This window comes from Elgaria multicarinata, chromosome 3 (assembly GCF_023053635.1).
Source record: "Elgaria multicarinata webbii isolate HBS135686 ecotype San Diego chromosome 3, rElgMul1.1.pri, whole genome shotgun sequence".
In the NCBI taxonomy this organism is placed as follows: Eukaryota; Metazoa; Chordata; class Lepidosauria; order Squamata; family Anguidae; genus Elgaria; species Elgaria multicarinata.
Window position 1 is genome coordinate 135,893,402 of NC_086173.1, and position 17,698 is coordinate 135,911,099.

At 41.8% G+C, this 17,698-nt stretch overlaps 1 protein-coding gene across 2 annotated transcripts in view; it reads left to right on the forward strand.

Moving 5' to 3' along the window:
* Positions 1-17,698, forward strand: part of LRIG1 (leucine rich repeats and immunoglobulin like domains 1) — a 143,928-nt gene that overhangs the window by 112,658 nt on the left and 13,572 nt on the right. For both annotated transcript variants that reach the window (XM_063122049.1, XM_063122050.1), the window contains exons 10-14: positions 4,646-4,717; positions 7,143-7,214; positions 9,681-9,844; positions 14,560-14,880; positions 17,263-17,544. In XM_063122049.1, the coding sequence (XP_062978119.1) occupies positions 4,646-4,717; positions 7,143-7,214; positions 9,681-9,844; positions 14,560-14,880; positions 17,263-17,544 (911 nt within the window). The remainder of the gene's footprint in view (positions 1-4,645; positions 4,718-7,142; positions 7,215-9,680; positions 9,845-14,559; positions 14,881-17,262; positions 17,545-17,698) is intronic.

The following is a 17,698-nucleotide window of genomic DNA, read 5'->3' on the forward strand; positions in this document are numbered from 1 at the left end:
GGGTTTGGCTGCTCAGGTATACAACACAAGGCTGCATAGCACTATCACAGAAAGCCTGGCTTACAGAAGGCCTAATATCAAGTTCAAACTCAGGTAGGAGAAACAGTCTGTGTGAGGGACAAAGACACATTACGGGTGTGTTCGGAAGGCCATGCAGGGAAAAGAAGCCATCCTGGCTTCTCCCCCCACGTATGCTGTGCATGTAACTTCCATTTGCATAATCCTCTGTGATACAACGCAGATTGACGTGTCTTCCAAACCCAGGGCATATGGCGTCATACCCATCCTGCAATTTCTACTGCATGTTATAGATTGTAGGGTGGGTACAAAGCCACCCCTGTTGCACCTGCTGCAGGTTTGGATAACGTGCCATCATGGGGGGATTATGCAAATGGAGGACACACATGCAGGGTTCTTCCCCCTGCGCGATTGTCTAAACCCAGTCTATACCTAATGTCTAGCATGTAGCTACATCTCTGTTCTTACGTAATCGGTGGCAGGTGGGTAATCTTTGCCAGGAGAGCAGCACACAGGAAGGAAAGACTTGCCTATTGCTTCCCCAGTGCAATTATAATTATAATACCCCACGTAGTTAGCTCTGATAAGCAGGCAATATGGGCTAGCCTCTCTCTTCCCCATGAGGTAGTGGTTGTGCTTGCTTTTGGAGCACAACAGGAAGAAGAAGGAGTGAACAAGCCACCAATAGGTAACTGGGATTCTAGCTGCAGACCTAGGGCTGGGAGAAAATAGGCCAACTATGTGGAGACGTCTCAGACTAAATTCCAAAAAAGATTAAAGGCACACATACCAATTACATGATTAGTCCCCCACTTGACCATTGGTTTGAATTTGACCTTGAACAGCAAATTCTCTCTCTCCTTTTTGCCATTAAATGGTGTGCTTGAGGATTTAGTCCACTTTTCAATCCATGATGGTAAATCTGCTTCTTATGGAACTCCTGAAAATATTTAACAAAATTTTCTTGTCAGAAATTGGGCTTTCTCACAATCCCCAGTGCCCTTTAGAGGAAAACCATGACAATTAAATCAGATTTTTAAAATAATTTGAAATGCAGATATGACCTAACGTCATCACAACTCAACACTGAAAAATGATGAATAATCTTACTGTGACCTAAAATTATTTAGAGCAGGAGTTCCCATATATCTTTGCTGAGCCCTTCCCCCTACTCTCTCGGATGTTCAAGCCCTGATGAACTTCTCTGCCCTGGCTATCACCTTTCATTTGGAATGTTTTTTTTACCGTCTTGAGATACACATTCATGTTTGAAGTTCTGTGAGAAGGTAATACTGAATTACATATAGACCCTGTTTGGATGACATGCTAAGCCACAGTGGTTAAGCACTTTGAGCTAAACATTATGGCTTAGCATGTTGTGTGAATCATTCCTAACCATGGTGGCTAAATAACTAAGGACATAAGAAGTACCATGCTGGATCAGACCAAGGGTCCATCTAGTCCAGCACTCCAGTGGCCAACCAGCTGTCGACCAGGGACCTACAAAGCAGGGCATTGGTGCAGCAGCATCCTCCCACCGATGTTTCCCAGCAACTGGTGCACACAGGCTTACTGCCTTGGATACTGGAGGTAGCACATAACCATTAGGGCTAGTAGCCATTGATAGCCTTCTCCATTTATTCCTACTCTTTGTTTTCTGTTCTTTAGCCAGTTACTGATCCATAAAAGGACCTCTCCTCTTATTTCATGACTGCTAAGCTTGTTCAGGAGTCTTTGGTGAGGAACTTTATCAAAATCCTTTTGGAAGTCCAAGTAAACAATGTCCACTGGATCACCCCTGTCTACATATTTGTTGACACTCTCAAAGAATTCTAGAAGATAAGTAAGACACTCACAAAACATTTGTTGCAAAAGGGTTAGCCATGGCTAAGTGTGTTGTCTGAACAGGCCCACAATGTGCATATTTCTTTTGGAGAATAGAAACATGAACATAACTCCTTTTTTGAACTTCAACTTACTTAAGTGCTCCTTTTAGGATTAAACTGAGAATTAGCATTGAAGCTGAAGCATAGGCAAGGTCTGTATTGTTGTCTTGGGATAGTTGGTTTGTGCAGCCAAGATAGTTTCACACTCTTTGCCAGCTCCACCTCTATTTCACTAGCTTTGACCGGGTGTGGCTGAGAATCAATGTACCAGAAAAGGCATATCTGAAAGATAATAGGGTGTGTGCTTGGGTGGAAGTCTTTACACGTGTGGGCTACTTATGTAAACCTCTGAGATAATTTTTTGCTTTTCTTACAAGTTGTTTCAGCTGCTGTTCCCAGCTCTCAAAACTGAGAGCCTTGTACTACGGGAGGGTCATTTGCATGTAGCAAAACATAGGTGTTTGTTTAGGTAAAGTTGATCTCCTGCCTGCTCTTGTTTATGGAAGTTTTCCATCTCCTTTATCATAAGAACCACTTGCATTGGTGGGATCTAAATCCTACAGAGCTGGAAGATCTCAAGTAGAGCCCATCACTGGTGCCTGTTCCACATTTAGACAAAGTCTCCTGTTTTCAGAACTTTTGACAACTGTGCATTTCTCCTCTGCAGTAGATACTGGTGTGCAAACATGTAGTTCCTACATGTTTGCACATCATTTAGACACTGCTCATCACAAAGCTCTGTGCCAAAGTTGTGCTGATACTGAAAATGAGTAACTTAGGGTGCAATCCTATATGTTTTGAAGGAGCGCTCCAGTGTATCTTTGACCTCAGTAGTGGGAATCTGAAAAATTCTATGGTCCCTGGGATGCTCTCTCAGGGACCATAGGATTGCTCCGTTAGAGTACTGTATGAGAAATGTAGCAAAATAGCTACAGAAGGTTGCTCTGCATTCTGCGATATCCTTAACTTGCAGAAGAATTCCTATCCCAGCATTTACCTATAATCCCACAGCACCAATTGTAGAATAGATTCACAAGGTGAAGAGACTTCCTGACCCCAATAATCTCCTATATTCTTGGCATGCCACGATCTTGATTCACATCTTTTTTCAGGGAAGAGAGTTATAGGGATACTCTTGCTAATGAAAATGCATTCCAGAGAATGCAAGAAGCATTCCAGAGCTTACCATGTAATACCTCTCTGAATTAATTTATTGCAGGATTTTAATCTACTCTGTCATCAGGTTTTAGGATGGGCTACAATGCATTCAAAAAAAACCAGGAAAACGCTAGACATTGGATATCAATAATAGGAGAAAACGCTCAAGAACATCCCAAACCAAACACCTCCAGGCCAATTTAGCCTAGCTATTAGACAACGGCAGAAGTAGGAAAGTCTCAACGCATTTCCTGGATTGTGAAAATCGAACATTTCCCATATTTGATTTCATGAGCACGGCATTCCAATGGCCCCACATTGCATTTCTGTACCAGAAGGATGGAACATAGCAGCAAACATTCCATGCTGGAATGTGATGTGGCTTTGAGTAGCTTTGCCTTTCTTTTAAGAGTTAGCAAAAAGCAAACCCTACACATTACAGCTTGCCAAATCACCTGACTTTGGGGATATGTGACTCATGATTTTGAACTACAGAAGCTAGCAATACCAAAACTTTAGGTCATGTGGCTATCTGGCCTGCTGACTCAGTAGCAAGAAAGAAATTGTCACACTTTCTATTGAGCCAGAAATAGCTTTGGTAAAAGGTAGAGATTCCCTTCTTAGCACTGTTGTGGGTTTTGTTGGGACGTGATCACTCATCTTATGACAGTAAATAAGTTAATGAGTATACAGCGGAAAAATTCTCTGCCTAAAAGCATTTTCCCATTCTGTGTAGTGTGGCCACAGAAATCCATGTTGAGCTGCAAAAATAATTAAGGATTTTTAAATATAATGAGAATAGAATACTTGACTGCTGTTGAGGACGGGGAGGGGGGATGGAATGTATGAGCTGGTTTTGCCAGGTATTTTGCTAACAGACCAGAAGCATGAATGGAGCACAAAGAATTTTGGAGCATCTCTTTTAGGTGTTTAATCAATAAATATAGTTTCTGGAGATAGAAAGAAAGCAAGGATATCCTGTTCCTTTGCCATTGGAAGCCCACCTAAACCCACTGTGAAGGGTTGAGCAGTTTCTTCAAAAGGTTATCAAGTGTTTTGGGTGTTGTACACACACACAAACACACACACACACACACTGCCCCAATAGTAAAGAAGTCCAGAAAGCTCACAGGATTCTCTGGGAATTATTGGTCTGTATTGCAAGCCATTTTATTACGAACTGTGAAAAGATCAGGAGTAAAATGTGTTGAGGTGAATCCAGTGTCTCGTTTAAACAGTGTTCTGTCTGATAAGTGAAGGTCAAATCCTATTCTGACTCCCTTTCCCCAGTAACCAAAGCAAACCTGCATTTCTTAACACAGTACAGAGTGTCCTGTGTAAAGCTATCATCACTATTAAGTTCTAATAAAGATAAAAGTATTTAATTTCAGGGTAGGGGAGAGAGTATGCATACTTCAGCTTCCTTAATCTCCACAGATCGTATATCCAGCGCCTTACATGGGGATGTTTCATCAGATATAGCCACACTAATTGGGGTCTTTTCATTTTCTTTTCTTTTGCTCTCCCCCCCCCCCCTCCCTCCTTCCACTGGTTATCTGACGCTGGGTGTTTGGAAACTGCAGAACTCTGTTTGGAAACAAGATCACGTCTGTGGCCAAGGAGGCGTTCTCAGGCTTGGAGGCCCTGGAACACCTGTGAGTAACCCACAATGCTTTGCAGTTTTGAAGAGAAGTGGCTGGGTGGGAGAAGGAAAGCCTGCCAGAAGGGGCTGCTGGAAAGGCCTGCAAGCAATTTAATAGCATCTTTGTAAGCTGAGAAGTCAGTCCATTTGTGAGAGCCAGCTGCTTCCTTCTCATTATAAGTCAGCTCCAAGTTTGGCTTTTTTTCTGCCAGGAGGAAAGTTATAGAACACATGGCCAATTTGCATGCTCTTAATTTTTTTTTTAATGTACAGTGGAGTACATCTTATTTATTCACGCAAAGGCGTAACAAACATTCGAACCCAGTGGGAAACCTTGCCCCCACACTCCATTCTTCCTTTCCCAGTGTCCTTGGATAGCATCCTTCACTCCATTCTTACTTTCCACCTGGGCCTAAGTTTTATATGTGCAAAAAAGGATGGGAGAGTAAGTTCATTTTACCACAGGAGAGCTTCACTGCTGTTTTTGCCAGCAAAGTGTAACAAGCATTAATGGAGCCACGGCTTCAGCTGCTTTAGCAGTTACCATCTTTCACTGCTTGAAATGAGGATAAACTGAACTAGTGGGCAAAATTGATTGGGTGGTGTGTTCTTCTGCAGTGCTTCAGTTTCTGCAAATCACATTGTGGATTTTTACACTGCCACACTGTAGTCTAAAGCTTTTATAAAGATCAGTTTCTGCCCCATCATTTGCCCTCTTTTTGTCTCACTCTATTGGCATTAGAGATGCCAGAAGTAGACACTGAATTAGTAAAATAAATAAATAAATAAAAACCTAAAAGGCCCCTCTAAATTGGCCAGGAGTTGTTGTTTTAATTTACTATTTTGATATGCAAGTAGTTCCAAAATCTGCAGATGATAAGCACCCTTTTAGAAGAGGCATTCCTTGTTTGCACAAGAGGGGATACTTCTTCCAAGATTATTTCTTCTGCGAATATATGTAGACATCATCTAAAAACAAAGGTCACGATCCAGTCTACAGTGGGTATAATGCCTGCAGGCAAGAGCCTTGTTTTCCCTCCTCACTCTAACTCTGCACATAGTAGGCAATTCAAAGTACCGTGGAAGGTCTACGCGCCTCTCCCATATCCCCATCTAGTCTTTGTCTAACCTCAATACAAGCGACCCATGCTCCTGAGCATGAAAAATTTGCTTTGAAAAGAGTGGGGGCTGATATGGGCGAAACACAAGTTATGCCGGGAACCTCCATTCACCCTAATGGCTCTTCACATTGCCTGTGCCGGGGCAGGGAGTGGAAACAAGATTCTGTAGGGGCTATGGGAAATCTTCTGTGCACCGGCATTGCACCTGCACTAGAGTGGATCGTATCCAAAGGAAATGTGCTTTTTTTCTGCAGCAGTAATATTTTTACTCATATGCTGCAAATGTATAGAGATTTACATTCCAGTGTCTTTTATCAGGGGACAGCCCAGCTGCCATTCTTATTGAAAATGACAAGCATGTGTGTTCCCCTAAGCAGTCTTTGGGGTTTTTGGGTTGTTGTTTTTTTAAAAGGAAGAATATTTGGCTGAAGCTATAAAATTCTCTTCTCCCTTTTCCTTATAATCTCCCCAAATTTCATCACAAGAACAGGAGTGTGATTCAATGGTTGCAGGGGGAGGTACTTTTGATTAAGAAAAGTTGATCGCATTTGCTTTCCCCCTGCAAGTACAGCTTTTCAGTCATTGCTCAGATAATACGTTAATGACACTATTTCAGATGGTAGCAGTTTTCCTCAATATTTAAGACTAGGGAACACATAGGATTTTACGGGTTTAAAAAGATTTTCCACCACAAGCCTTGTTTCACTAATCGTAGTTAAGACTAAAGTGGTTTTTCTGGGTTCAGACATCACAGCATGCCTCAGTCAGTCTAAAAATGGAAACAAAAGCTTTCAAACTCCTCACCATCACGCTGGAAGAGGGTAACACAGGAAGCAGCTTTATACTGAGTCAGACTCTTGGTCCATCTAGCCTAGTATTGTTGGCACTGACTGGCAGAGACTCTTCAGGGTTTCAAGCAGAATTCTACCACTGTGACTCATCCTTTGTAACATTAGCATTACGTTTATTTATTTATTTATTTATTTATTTATTTATTTATTATTTACAACAGTTGTATAGTGCTTCATACCTGTACAGATTTTGGAGCGGTGAACATAAAAGGCACAATAGCACAAAAGTAAAAAAGATTAAAACACCACATTAAAATGATTAAAACCAGAATACCAATAAAGACACAGGCTCCTATTAGTAGGAGTACTGATGTTATGAATGTATACAGAGCCATAAACCAGTTAAAGAAATTAAACTGGCACAAAGCCTTGTGTAGTATCACAACCCCATTAATGGTGTGCATTTGTGAGCATATGTGAGTGTGTTTTAAAAAGCGGGGGGGGGGGGGACATTTCTTTTCTATAGGAACCTTGAAGACAATGCCATACGGTCTGTTCAGGAGGATGCATTTACCAAGCTAAAGAACCTGAAGAAGCTGTAAGTAATGGAGCTATTATTCTATCCTGTATTGTTATGACATTTTGCCCCCAACCCCACCGGCTGCTTCCAGCTCTCCCACCACGCTCCTACTCGCACGGCTTCCCCACTCGCCACCCCTACAGACTATTTTTACAGTAGAGCAGATGTCAGAGACTCATCTCACATTCAGTAACGACTGAAATTGGATCTTCTCAGCAGCTTCTTTCATTGGGCTGCATCTGTGCCCTTATCCATTTCTGCTCAGGAAACCTAGACTCCTGTTCTCTAGCCTTGCAGAGCATTCACCGACTTACTCAATTTCTGGTGGCAAAGCTGCCATTCCTTTTATATCTACTTTTCAGGTGCACTGCCATGTCAGGATACGCAGGCTTTGAACTTGATATTTGTGCCCTCTTAGTCTCAGGATGGAAAAATTACAGACTTGCTAGCAGATCTGTTGCTTCAGCTGCACGAGTAGGATCCTGTTTAGCATAGTAAATAGCAAACATCCTGTCTTGTGATGCTTTCCATCTCCTGCTTCCCCACCACCACCACCAAAAAATGTTAGTATGCTGCTCAGATGTTCAAGTGATATTTGATGTCCAGGAACTAAACTTACTGGCTTGCACGCCAGGCAGACAACCATATATATATCCAAGATCTGTACCCCATCGTCCATATAGTAAACCCAAAAGCAGTAACTGATCATCAGCTGTATAATTTTAGTTGAGATAGAGGACGTATTCATCTCCATTCTTCAAGGTGTTGCAGTAGCCACCTGTCTGAATATGAAAAGAAGTAATTTAATGTATTAGAATTGCTGTGATAAGATGCAGTGACGGCCACCAGCTTAACATGGCTTTAAAGAGACAAATTCATAGAGGAGAGGTCTATAGATGGCCTTCTCACGACCATTGTCACTAGCTGCTCCTGCTCCTCACCCTCTTTCTCATCATAGCTACCGCTTGCTTGCTTGACAGGTAGAGAGCCGGTGAGCAAGTAGGCCATGGCATCTACTGCTCCTCCTTCTCACCACCACCATTGTCTGGGCCAGAGCAAGAGGCAGGTCAGCAAGCTGGTTGCAGCAGTGAATAAGAGGAGCATGTGCTGGGGCCTCTGGTCAGTGGGCTGTGGGCCCCCAGCAATTACCCAACCATGCCTACTGAATATTAGTTGCTGGAGAGCAGCAATGGGAAACGGATACTGGCTTCGTGCCTGGCTTGAGAGCTTCCCAGATGCATCTGGTTAGCTGGTGTGGGAAAGAGGAAGTTGGATTAGGTGGGCCTTTTGGCTAATCCAGTAGGGCTCTTTTTAACATTCCCCATAACAAACTTCTTTTATATCATCTTTGCATATTTCAGATTTGAACCACCACCCAATATTTCGGTTCCACAAGTTGTTTGGAGAATTCTCCTGGCTTAAAAGACCCGCAACACACTGTTAAACAAATTGCTCTCTTTATTCCTAGCAAGCAAGATTATTGCTTTAGAAGTAATGTCGACCTTAATCTTGGCATATGAGGTTGGGGGTCATCCAGTTTTTATTTCCTGCAAAATATATATCTGAATATTTATAGGAGAAAACAAGCGCCAGCTGGTGAAGGCCTGTTCCATTTAATTTTGCGGTGGGCATTATATTCAAAGGCGTTTGCTTTTTATTGTGGTATTTGTGTAGTGATTTTATAGTGTCTTTTGTAGTGGTCTTCCAAATAAGTTAAAAGTTATTAGCTAGCACAGTCTTTTTTCCTAGCCCACATCTACTAATGTTAGTCCAACATGATGCATGGATGACCTGAAAGAACAAATATCCATCTCTTCTTCCTCTTAGAGGTTCTAAGGTTCTTCGAGTAAGAGGTTCTTTGTTTAGTCACCTGGATACAATTCTTACTCACCCTGGGTGACCAGCCAAATTGCTATTTATAAAAAAGGGGTTCGATCCAGCATCTGTCTTCTGTAAGAGCAAGGGACCTTCCACTAGTGGAAGTGTCCTTTGCTTAATTTTGGGGGGTGCCCCCTACGTCGCAGCTCACCCCATTCAGCAGAGTCCCCTGATTCTCTGTATAGCATGTTCAGGGGGCAGGGAACCCTACTTCTACCAGCACTGTTGATCCACCTTAAGTCTGAATCCATCCCATATGCAGGCTCAGAACAATGTCTCATATATCCAACTGTTGTTTACCCTGACTATCCTGTCCAAATCCAATATTTTGTCTACTCTACTGAAAGCAGAAACCTGTGCACCTCTCCACTATTCACCTGCTTGCTGGCAACCATGGAATTTGTTTTGCTTTGATTGTTTTTGTGGCCAGTGTATAATGTGTGAAGATGCCCTGTTAACAGATTCTTATGTCAATGTCTGGGTTCTTTTGTCAATATCTGAGTTGCCCCTCATGTTAATGAAAGGCAAGTATGCAAATGCTTTAAAACTCCCTTGCAAGTTTCACAGAAAAGTTTTTTGTGTGCCTTTTGCTTGCTTCCCTTCTAGCCGCATAAATAGTGAAAGCTTCCTGTGTGATTGTCAGCTCAAGTGGTTGCCGCAGTGGTTAACCAAGAAGGAACTGCAGCCATTTGTGGAAGCTACCTGTGCCCACCCAGAGTCTTTAAAGGGAAGAAACATTTTCGATGTGGTGCCAGAAAGTTTTGTATGTGGTAAGTCTTGGCTGTAGCCTGGTAATTTTGAGGTTAGTTTGGAGGCAGCCCTTACCCAAGAATGTGTCTGTACTTTGTGGCTAGCTCGTTCTTTTGTATGTTGTGGAGCAGAGCGTGCACACACACCCTTTTGTATGCTTATGTTCATCACTGGGCAGAGCTGATTTCAGCTCAAAACTATAAATCATGTTGGCTGGGTTCACAGATAAAACTAACCAACCCAAGTATGGGTTGTTGAATTCTGGATTGTTGTGTTGTGCGAACCCAGCCATACTAATAATTCATAGTTTGTTAACCACGAACAGCCCAGAAAGAGACCCACGTTGTTCGGTTGTGATTGCTGGGTTGTCATTACGTATGAATCTAGAACTGTGGGTTGTTCATGGGCTGTTTTGTGAAGCTGCAGTGGTGGCGGACAAGAATGGGGGGGGGGGAACCAGCCACACTGCATGCCACTGCTAAAGTGCTACAAAGGCATTTGAGATACAGGGAGGGAGAAAGCAAAGGAGGAGGGAAACAAACAACCTAGGGTTTGAGCAAGCCAACCACAGTTTGTTCAAACATCTGCCAGGCAAACCCCTTGTAGGGAAACAAACTATGGGTTAAACAAAACATTGGTTAGCGTTATGTGTGAACCAGGCCATTGACAGCATGTGTGATTCCTAAATGGGGACTTGGGGGACCCTTTAGGAGGTCATGGAAACTTGATGGCAGAAACTTTATAGCAGACCTTGTGGTGGCAAAACAATATCAGACATTCCTGAATGACACATCCTACCTTGCCACATTGTAATCTGGTTTCTAGCCTGGTTGAGATTGGCTTGATTTGCCATGTCAGGGGACCTTCATCTCGTTTTTCATTTTCACTAATTTTGTATGCTCTTACGGGTGCTGATTCTCCCCCCTCCCTTTTTTTTTTTTTTTTTTTTTGGTTGTTGAGTTGTTTTCTTGTTTACTTTACACTGCCTTGGAGAATAGAAAGGTGGTAACAGATTATTCAATAAAAAAATATATCTGAGTGGTCAAATCAGTGCAAATGTCTGACATGGATGTTACATTCATAATTGTACTTTGCAAGGTATAGTGAACTCTCTTGAAAGCCACTGTCTCAGAATCTAAACCCCTTAAAGAGGGAAGGACCACTCGTGTGCCTCCGAATGTTTTGGCCTACAGCGACCATGATGGGAGCCACTGGCTATGCCGGCTAGGACTGATGGGAGTTGTAGACCAAAATATCTGCCTTACAAGATGGATGAACAATTTGTCAGCTGCATTGCAACGCCAATTTGCACACCTTCCATTCACCATATTTAGTTAAACTAATCTTGGAAGGCTCCCAGTACAAGGGTGGGGAACCTGTGGCCCTCCAGATGTTGGATTGCAAATCCCATCATTCCTCTCAGGCTGATAGGAGTTGGAGTCAAACAACGATTGGAGGTTCCCTACCCCTGCTTTAATGCATACAAGGCCTATTGAGATGTTGTTGTTTTAATAGGAAGCATCACCATGTTGTGCGGAATAAGTAACATTTTTCTTCTGAATAGTCTTTTCTGAGCCTTTTCTATACTGCTGGTTCAGGGAACGATTATGTACCAGCATAGTAAATACAGAGCAGCTGAATGCTCATGTGCATAACATTTTTTTTGTCTTTTAAAGTGGAATAGTTTAAACATTTAGCACCACAGCCAAAGTTGCAGTTACTCATACTTCTCTCCTCTCAAACAGATTTCTAGAAACCTTCTTCTTTGGCTGAGTTTGTTTATTGATGTAGAATTGGAGCTGCCATAATCTGTTAGGCAAGGATCCCTGTTCTGTTGAAAACATAATCTATCAACCTCATTGGAGTTGATCCACACTCGATGCTGCAGTCAGATAGGCCGAAACATACAAACACCTGCTCAGAACACAGGAACATCTCAGCTCCTTGGATGATCTCATTCTCCAGCTGTACGCGTGTTAAAGATGATTAGGAAATCCATAGGCAGATATTGCTCTAGTCCTACCCGCCACAGTCATCAGTGGTTGAGGCCACACCTTGTTGACTGCATGAAGTTAAGGTCATTCTCTGTTGAGGAAAACAACAGCAGTTGGCTGGGTTGGGAAACCAAGCCACAAAGCACATCAACAGGAGGAGTTCCGCTTCCCGGCTGCAAGAGCTAAGGAGCTAATATACAGCTCCAGTGCTCAGCAATGCAGGCGCTCCATTGACATGCCTTACATTGTGAGGGCCAGCAAAGACATGTCCACGTTTGGGAGCGATTGCAACATCCCCCAGAAAGGAACTACCAATCTTCCTTTGCCTAGGAGCCTTTGCTTCTGCTCTGATCAGTCAGAGGGATGCTCCTAGTTGCCAGTCTGCTTAGAGGCAGAAAGCTGGGATAGTATGATCACCTTGTTTCCTTCTCCCTTCCAAGCCACAGTTAATCTCACTTTTTGGAAACTAAAGAAATATTCACTCTGTAAATGAAGGTTCTGTTGAATCTCACTAAAATAAAGGACTTTGGAACTCATTGCCTCCTTTGCTGGTCAATTGCAAGCACCCAGTTCCCCCTTCCTATAAAGAACGTAAAGTAGAACATTTAAATTTTAATGCGTCTTGGGGGTTTTTAATGGAAATTGTTTTGTTTTATTGTAAAGCGCCACGATGCCAGAAATAGTGAGGTGGTGCTATAAAAATGTTTTTAAATAAAAATAAAATAAATAAGAACTTGGCAGCAAAAACGTGAAATGCATCAACAGTCTGTATGCATTGAGTATTCCCACAGGGCCAACTCAAAAGGCACGGAAATAATATACAACACAAGCCCTCCTGTGGTTGTATGGTATCAGGCTGCAGGTGGTGAGTTTCATGTTTGAATATCTCTTGCCTCCCTTTGCATGGAAAGCTAGCATGTCAGGGATAAGGCTGGAATAGAACTCTTTCATCTGACAAGCTAGCCTTCCAGGTGCAGCTTCCTCCCCCCCCCCCCCTCCACCTGATGGAGCCACCTGCAGTCTGAAGGCTTACCATTCAGGAAGAAAATGCTGCACTGCCTGCTTTCTCCAAGTTTTGAATTGGCTCTCTGCCTTTAATAGGTTGGCATTCCAATCTCTGTTCTTTGTATCTGAACGTGATTCGATGACCATCGTTCCCTTTGAGTCTCTCCTTTCCATTGCTATAGCTGTGCTTTTGGGGCAAGGGGAAATGTTTCATACAGAAATCAGAGATGCTTTTTTGTGTGCCTAATAAATTAAGCTGCTTGGAACTCGGCTAAACCAAATAGTCTTCACTGTCAGGCCCCAAGAGCACAAGTCTTTGCTTTGGAAGGGTGACAAACAGATACATCTGCCTTCCTTCAATGTCTTTGTGCCAGGATGCTGTTCCCGCCTGTCAGCACTTGTCACTGGTGACGTTAATTGCAGCAGTTGCTGCAACTCCTTAACAAATGAACCATGTTAGTGTGAGGTAGCAGCAGTTGGAGGGCATCTCTCACTGACCAGCCAACCCAAGAAGAGGGAAATGACGTGGTGCATATAGGTCATATTTCTCTGCATACCTTCGAATTCTTTTCCTCACTAATATAAATAGGACAGGATGGATCAGTGGTGAGTCACCCAAAAGCACTGGCTTCTCCTTCCACTCTAAGGATTTATGGCAATCGTGTTTTGCCGCACGCCTCAGTTTGGGTGTTTTATCCACGTTATACCGGGTTATACGTTTTACAGCCTGCATCCAGAAAGCGCGTGGTGGATTTCTGCTGATATTTGTTTGCTGCCTGTTGCAATACAGATTCATTTATGCAAATAGGTTTTTTATGGAGGCGTGGGGGAGAAACAGGCAATGACATGTCTGTAAAAACCCAAGTGTTTTCAGTTTAGGGTTACAGTAACCTGAAACTACATGGGGGAGAAAATTTAAGGTGGATAATCTAGGTGCATGCTCTTTCTTTGTGGGGACATGAGAGTGCAGTACTGCATTTGAATTGCAAGGTCGGGACTTATAGGAAGTTTCTTAGCACTGTTCAACAGACAAAAGCTGGCCTTTACACCTCTCAAATATGGTAAGATCGGGTTGCCTGTGGCATCTTTCTTTTTTCAGTATATTTTTTTTATTATTTCAAAACACCACGAACTTGCAAACACACAATACAAAAGAAAAAAACCATATAAAAAGATAAAAAACACGCAACACATAAAAAGCATACAAAGTTAAGATGGACTTCCGATTTTCTCCACAGCAAAAGTAAATGTCCATATCTTCTCTTACTCTATAATTACAAAAATCAAAATCCCCCTCTTTTATCTTAAAGTTTTCTTCTTAATCATTGAATCCACAGATAAACAAATCATTTTTTCTAGTCCCTGCAGAAAGTCTATTAGAGGTTTCCATTCAGTTAAAAACATAGATGTTGATTTTTCTCTAATTACTGACGTAAGTTTTGCCATCTCCGCCAACTCCACCATCTTCACTAGCCATTCATTCGTTGTAGGCAATATTGAGCTGTTCCATTTTTGTGCATATAATAACCTCGCTGCTGTTATCATATATAAAAATAGAGTCCCATAGTTCCTTTTCGTCTGATCGTCCATTAAGCCCAAAAGGAAGTATTCCGGCTTCAGTTGTATATTGGTCTTTAATATCTTCTGAATTAGAGAATGCATTTGTATCCAAAAGTTTTTAGCTTTTTCCCATGGCATCTTTCTAAAATGAAAATGCTTTCTTGGTTGTTTTTCAGAGGATTTCCCCAAGCCGAAGATTATTGTTGAGCCGGAGACTACGATGGCTGTCCTCGGCAAGAACATCCGCTTCACCTGCTCAGCTGCGAGTAGCAGCACTTCGCCCATGACCTTTGCCTGGAAGAAAGACAATGAAGTCCTACACCATGCCGAGATGGAGAACTTTGCTCATGTCCGGGCAAGAGATGGTGTGGTGATAGAGTACACCACCATTCTGCACCTGCGCCATGTCGCTTTCACCCACGAGGGGCGCTACCAGTGCATCATTACCAACCATTTTGGCTCTACGTATTCTCACAAAGCTCAGCTTACGGTGAATGGTGAGTGAGGAAGAAGAACTTCATGCTCTGGGGTTGAAACTAACTTACATTATGAGAACCAGATTTTCATACCTCTATTTTCAAATTGCTAACTATCTAAATGGCATATTTGTAGGTGTTAATTTTAAAGTGCAGTGACAAAAAAGGGGAAAGAATCCAAATGATATAAACAGTGTTCTTACTTGTTTGCAAGTTTACATGCCCAAAGGGCAGGGCCCCTGTTTATAGAAATTATTCTGAAGAAGAGTTGAGGCCTGAAATGTGTAAGGCTACTTTTATAAATATTAGTTTCTACCATTTTGGATTTCCCCCCTTCTTGTCATAGCAGCACTCTCCTATGTTAAAAGGTTATTTTAAAACATTTCCTTTGGAGGTCTTGCATTTTAACTCTAAGGGCTCAGCTACAAGCAGGATATTCCACTATGAAAGTGGTATATAAAAGGCAGGAGCCACACTACTGCTTTATAGCGGTATTGAAGTGCACTGACCACTGTTGGGGCCCATTGACACATACCATATACCACTTTCATACCACTTTCATAGAGTTATATCTAGGGCTGTGGAGTCAGCACATAAAACCTCCGACTCTAACTCCTTTATTCATGGCACCTCCGACTCCAACTCCTTTAATTATATATTGATATAGGAAATAAATTTCCTATATATTTCCTACATCGACTGCAAGCATGCAACTTTTTAGAACCCTAACCTGTTAAAGCCAGGGTCTAAAGGCTATAGCTAAGATATTCTGGGTTTTTTATTTTATTTATTAAAGAAGCCCCAAAAATGAAAACGATGAGGTTATATTTTTATTTATTTAATTGCATTTATATCGCCCCATAGCCCAAGTTCTCTGGGCGGTTTATCAAAAGACTATAGAGTATAAAATAATAGGATATGAAACTATAAAAGAAAATCAGGAACAACTTTCTCTACTAGTTCAAAAATCTAAAGTATATACTTTGATATCAAAGTCAAAACTACAAAAAGCTAAAAAACAATTGAACACTTAAAACAACTTAACAAATGACCATTTTAAAAGAAATGAACTCAGGTACTTAAGTAACAAGCCTTTTGCAAGATTAAAGTATCATTTGAATATAAAATTCAAGTGAATATACATATCGCAACTCTATATACAATTTAAATTTATTAGGAGTCAGAGTCGGTACATTTTTTCTGACTCCAGTAACCCAAGAATTGCTTCCGACTCCACGACTCCGACTCCACAGCCCTGGTTATATCCTGCTTGGTGTAGATGTGTCATGGGCCCCAACAATTGTCAGTGCATTTCAGTACCACTATAAAGCAGTACTGTAGATTCTGCATAAGTCTTAAATTTCACAGGAAAGTTAGCACTTCCAGGAGCAGGTTATGAGACCTGGTCTACATGTATGGCAGGATGAAGTGGTAAAGTCTCAGTTTGCAGGGGGTGGGATAACATACCTAAATGCTTCCTAATGTTTAAAAAAAGTCCCTGCCATTGAAAACAAAAACAAAACTAGCACAGTGGGGAGAAATGGTGTAGTTCATCCCTCTTCCTGTTGTGCTAGCTTTCTTATTTGCAAGGAAGTTTTTATGTTAGGGAAACATTCACAAATGTTAGTCCCACAAATTGTACAGGGCCATTCTTCTTTCTGGTACCACTTCTTTCTGGTACATACATAGATCAAGCATGAGTTGCTGTAGCTAGAAGACAAAACTGACAATGTGATACAGGTAAAAAAATTACATCTGTATTTTGGCGCCTTCACTAAATGTGGAAGCTGACACACTGTTCAACTTGGAATTTAGCTGCAATTGCAAAGTCTCAAGGTTGGCAAATTTAAAAACAAAATCATGGCAATGAATTATTTCATTTTTCCCAAAAAATTTACAGCCGTTCTTATTTGTAGATTCTGCATAGGGGAAATTATAGTGTTTTCTAGAATTTGGGAAATCTGACAAGTTATCTATCTTTCATTGCTGTTTAATGAAAGATAGATAAATAATCTGTGCCAGTTCTTGTAATCAAAGGTAAAATCGGTTAATTGTGAGATCGCAAATTGGATATATGCTTAATTACATGAGATTATTTATTTATTTATTACGTTTCTGTACTGCCCAGAATACCTATATACATATATAAACACATTTTAAAATATAAATCATTTACGTAGAAAACACAAGCTTCAGTCCCAAATAACAGTATGCTACAATACCACTTACAAATTAGCTTAAAATTGGTATTGTAGCATACTCTGACTTGTGAAATTGGAGGAGCTTCCTGCCATCCTAGTAATGCTGGAGGATGAACATGCTGTAGAAAAAGAATGGGATTGAGACCTTTTTCGCCCTTAAAAGTATAGCCAACGTTCTTCAAGAGTCTTTGTTCCTTCACAGTGTTGCCATCGTTCCTCAAAACCCCCCATGACATTGCAGCCCGGACTGGGACAACAGCCCGGTTGGAGTGTGCCGCTGGTGGTCACCCCACCCCGCAAATTGCTTGGCAGAAAGATGGAGGCACTGACTTCCCTGCTGCTCGTGAGCGGCGGATGCATGTCATGCCTGATGATGACGTCTTCTTCATCACCGACGTGAAGATAGAGGACATGGGCATTTATAGCTGTACTGCCCAGAATTCTGCTGGCTCTGTGTCAGCGAATGCTACCCTGACTGTGCTGGGTAAGGAAGTTTGCTTCATTTGGGAAGGGCAAGGTGGGGGATACACATTAATTCTAGCTTATTTTTATAACCCCTTCTTTTGAAAGGTAGAAGACATGACCTTTTAAGATGCCATTATCAAGAATTAAGCAACTAATGGGACTATGTTTCAGAA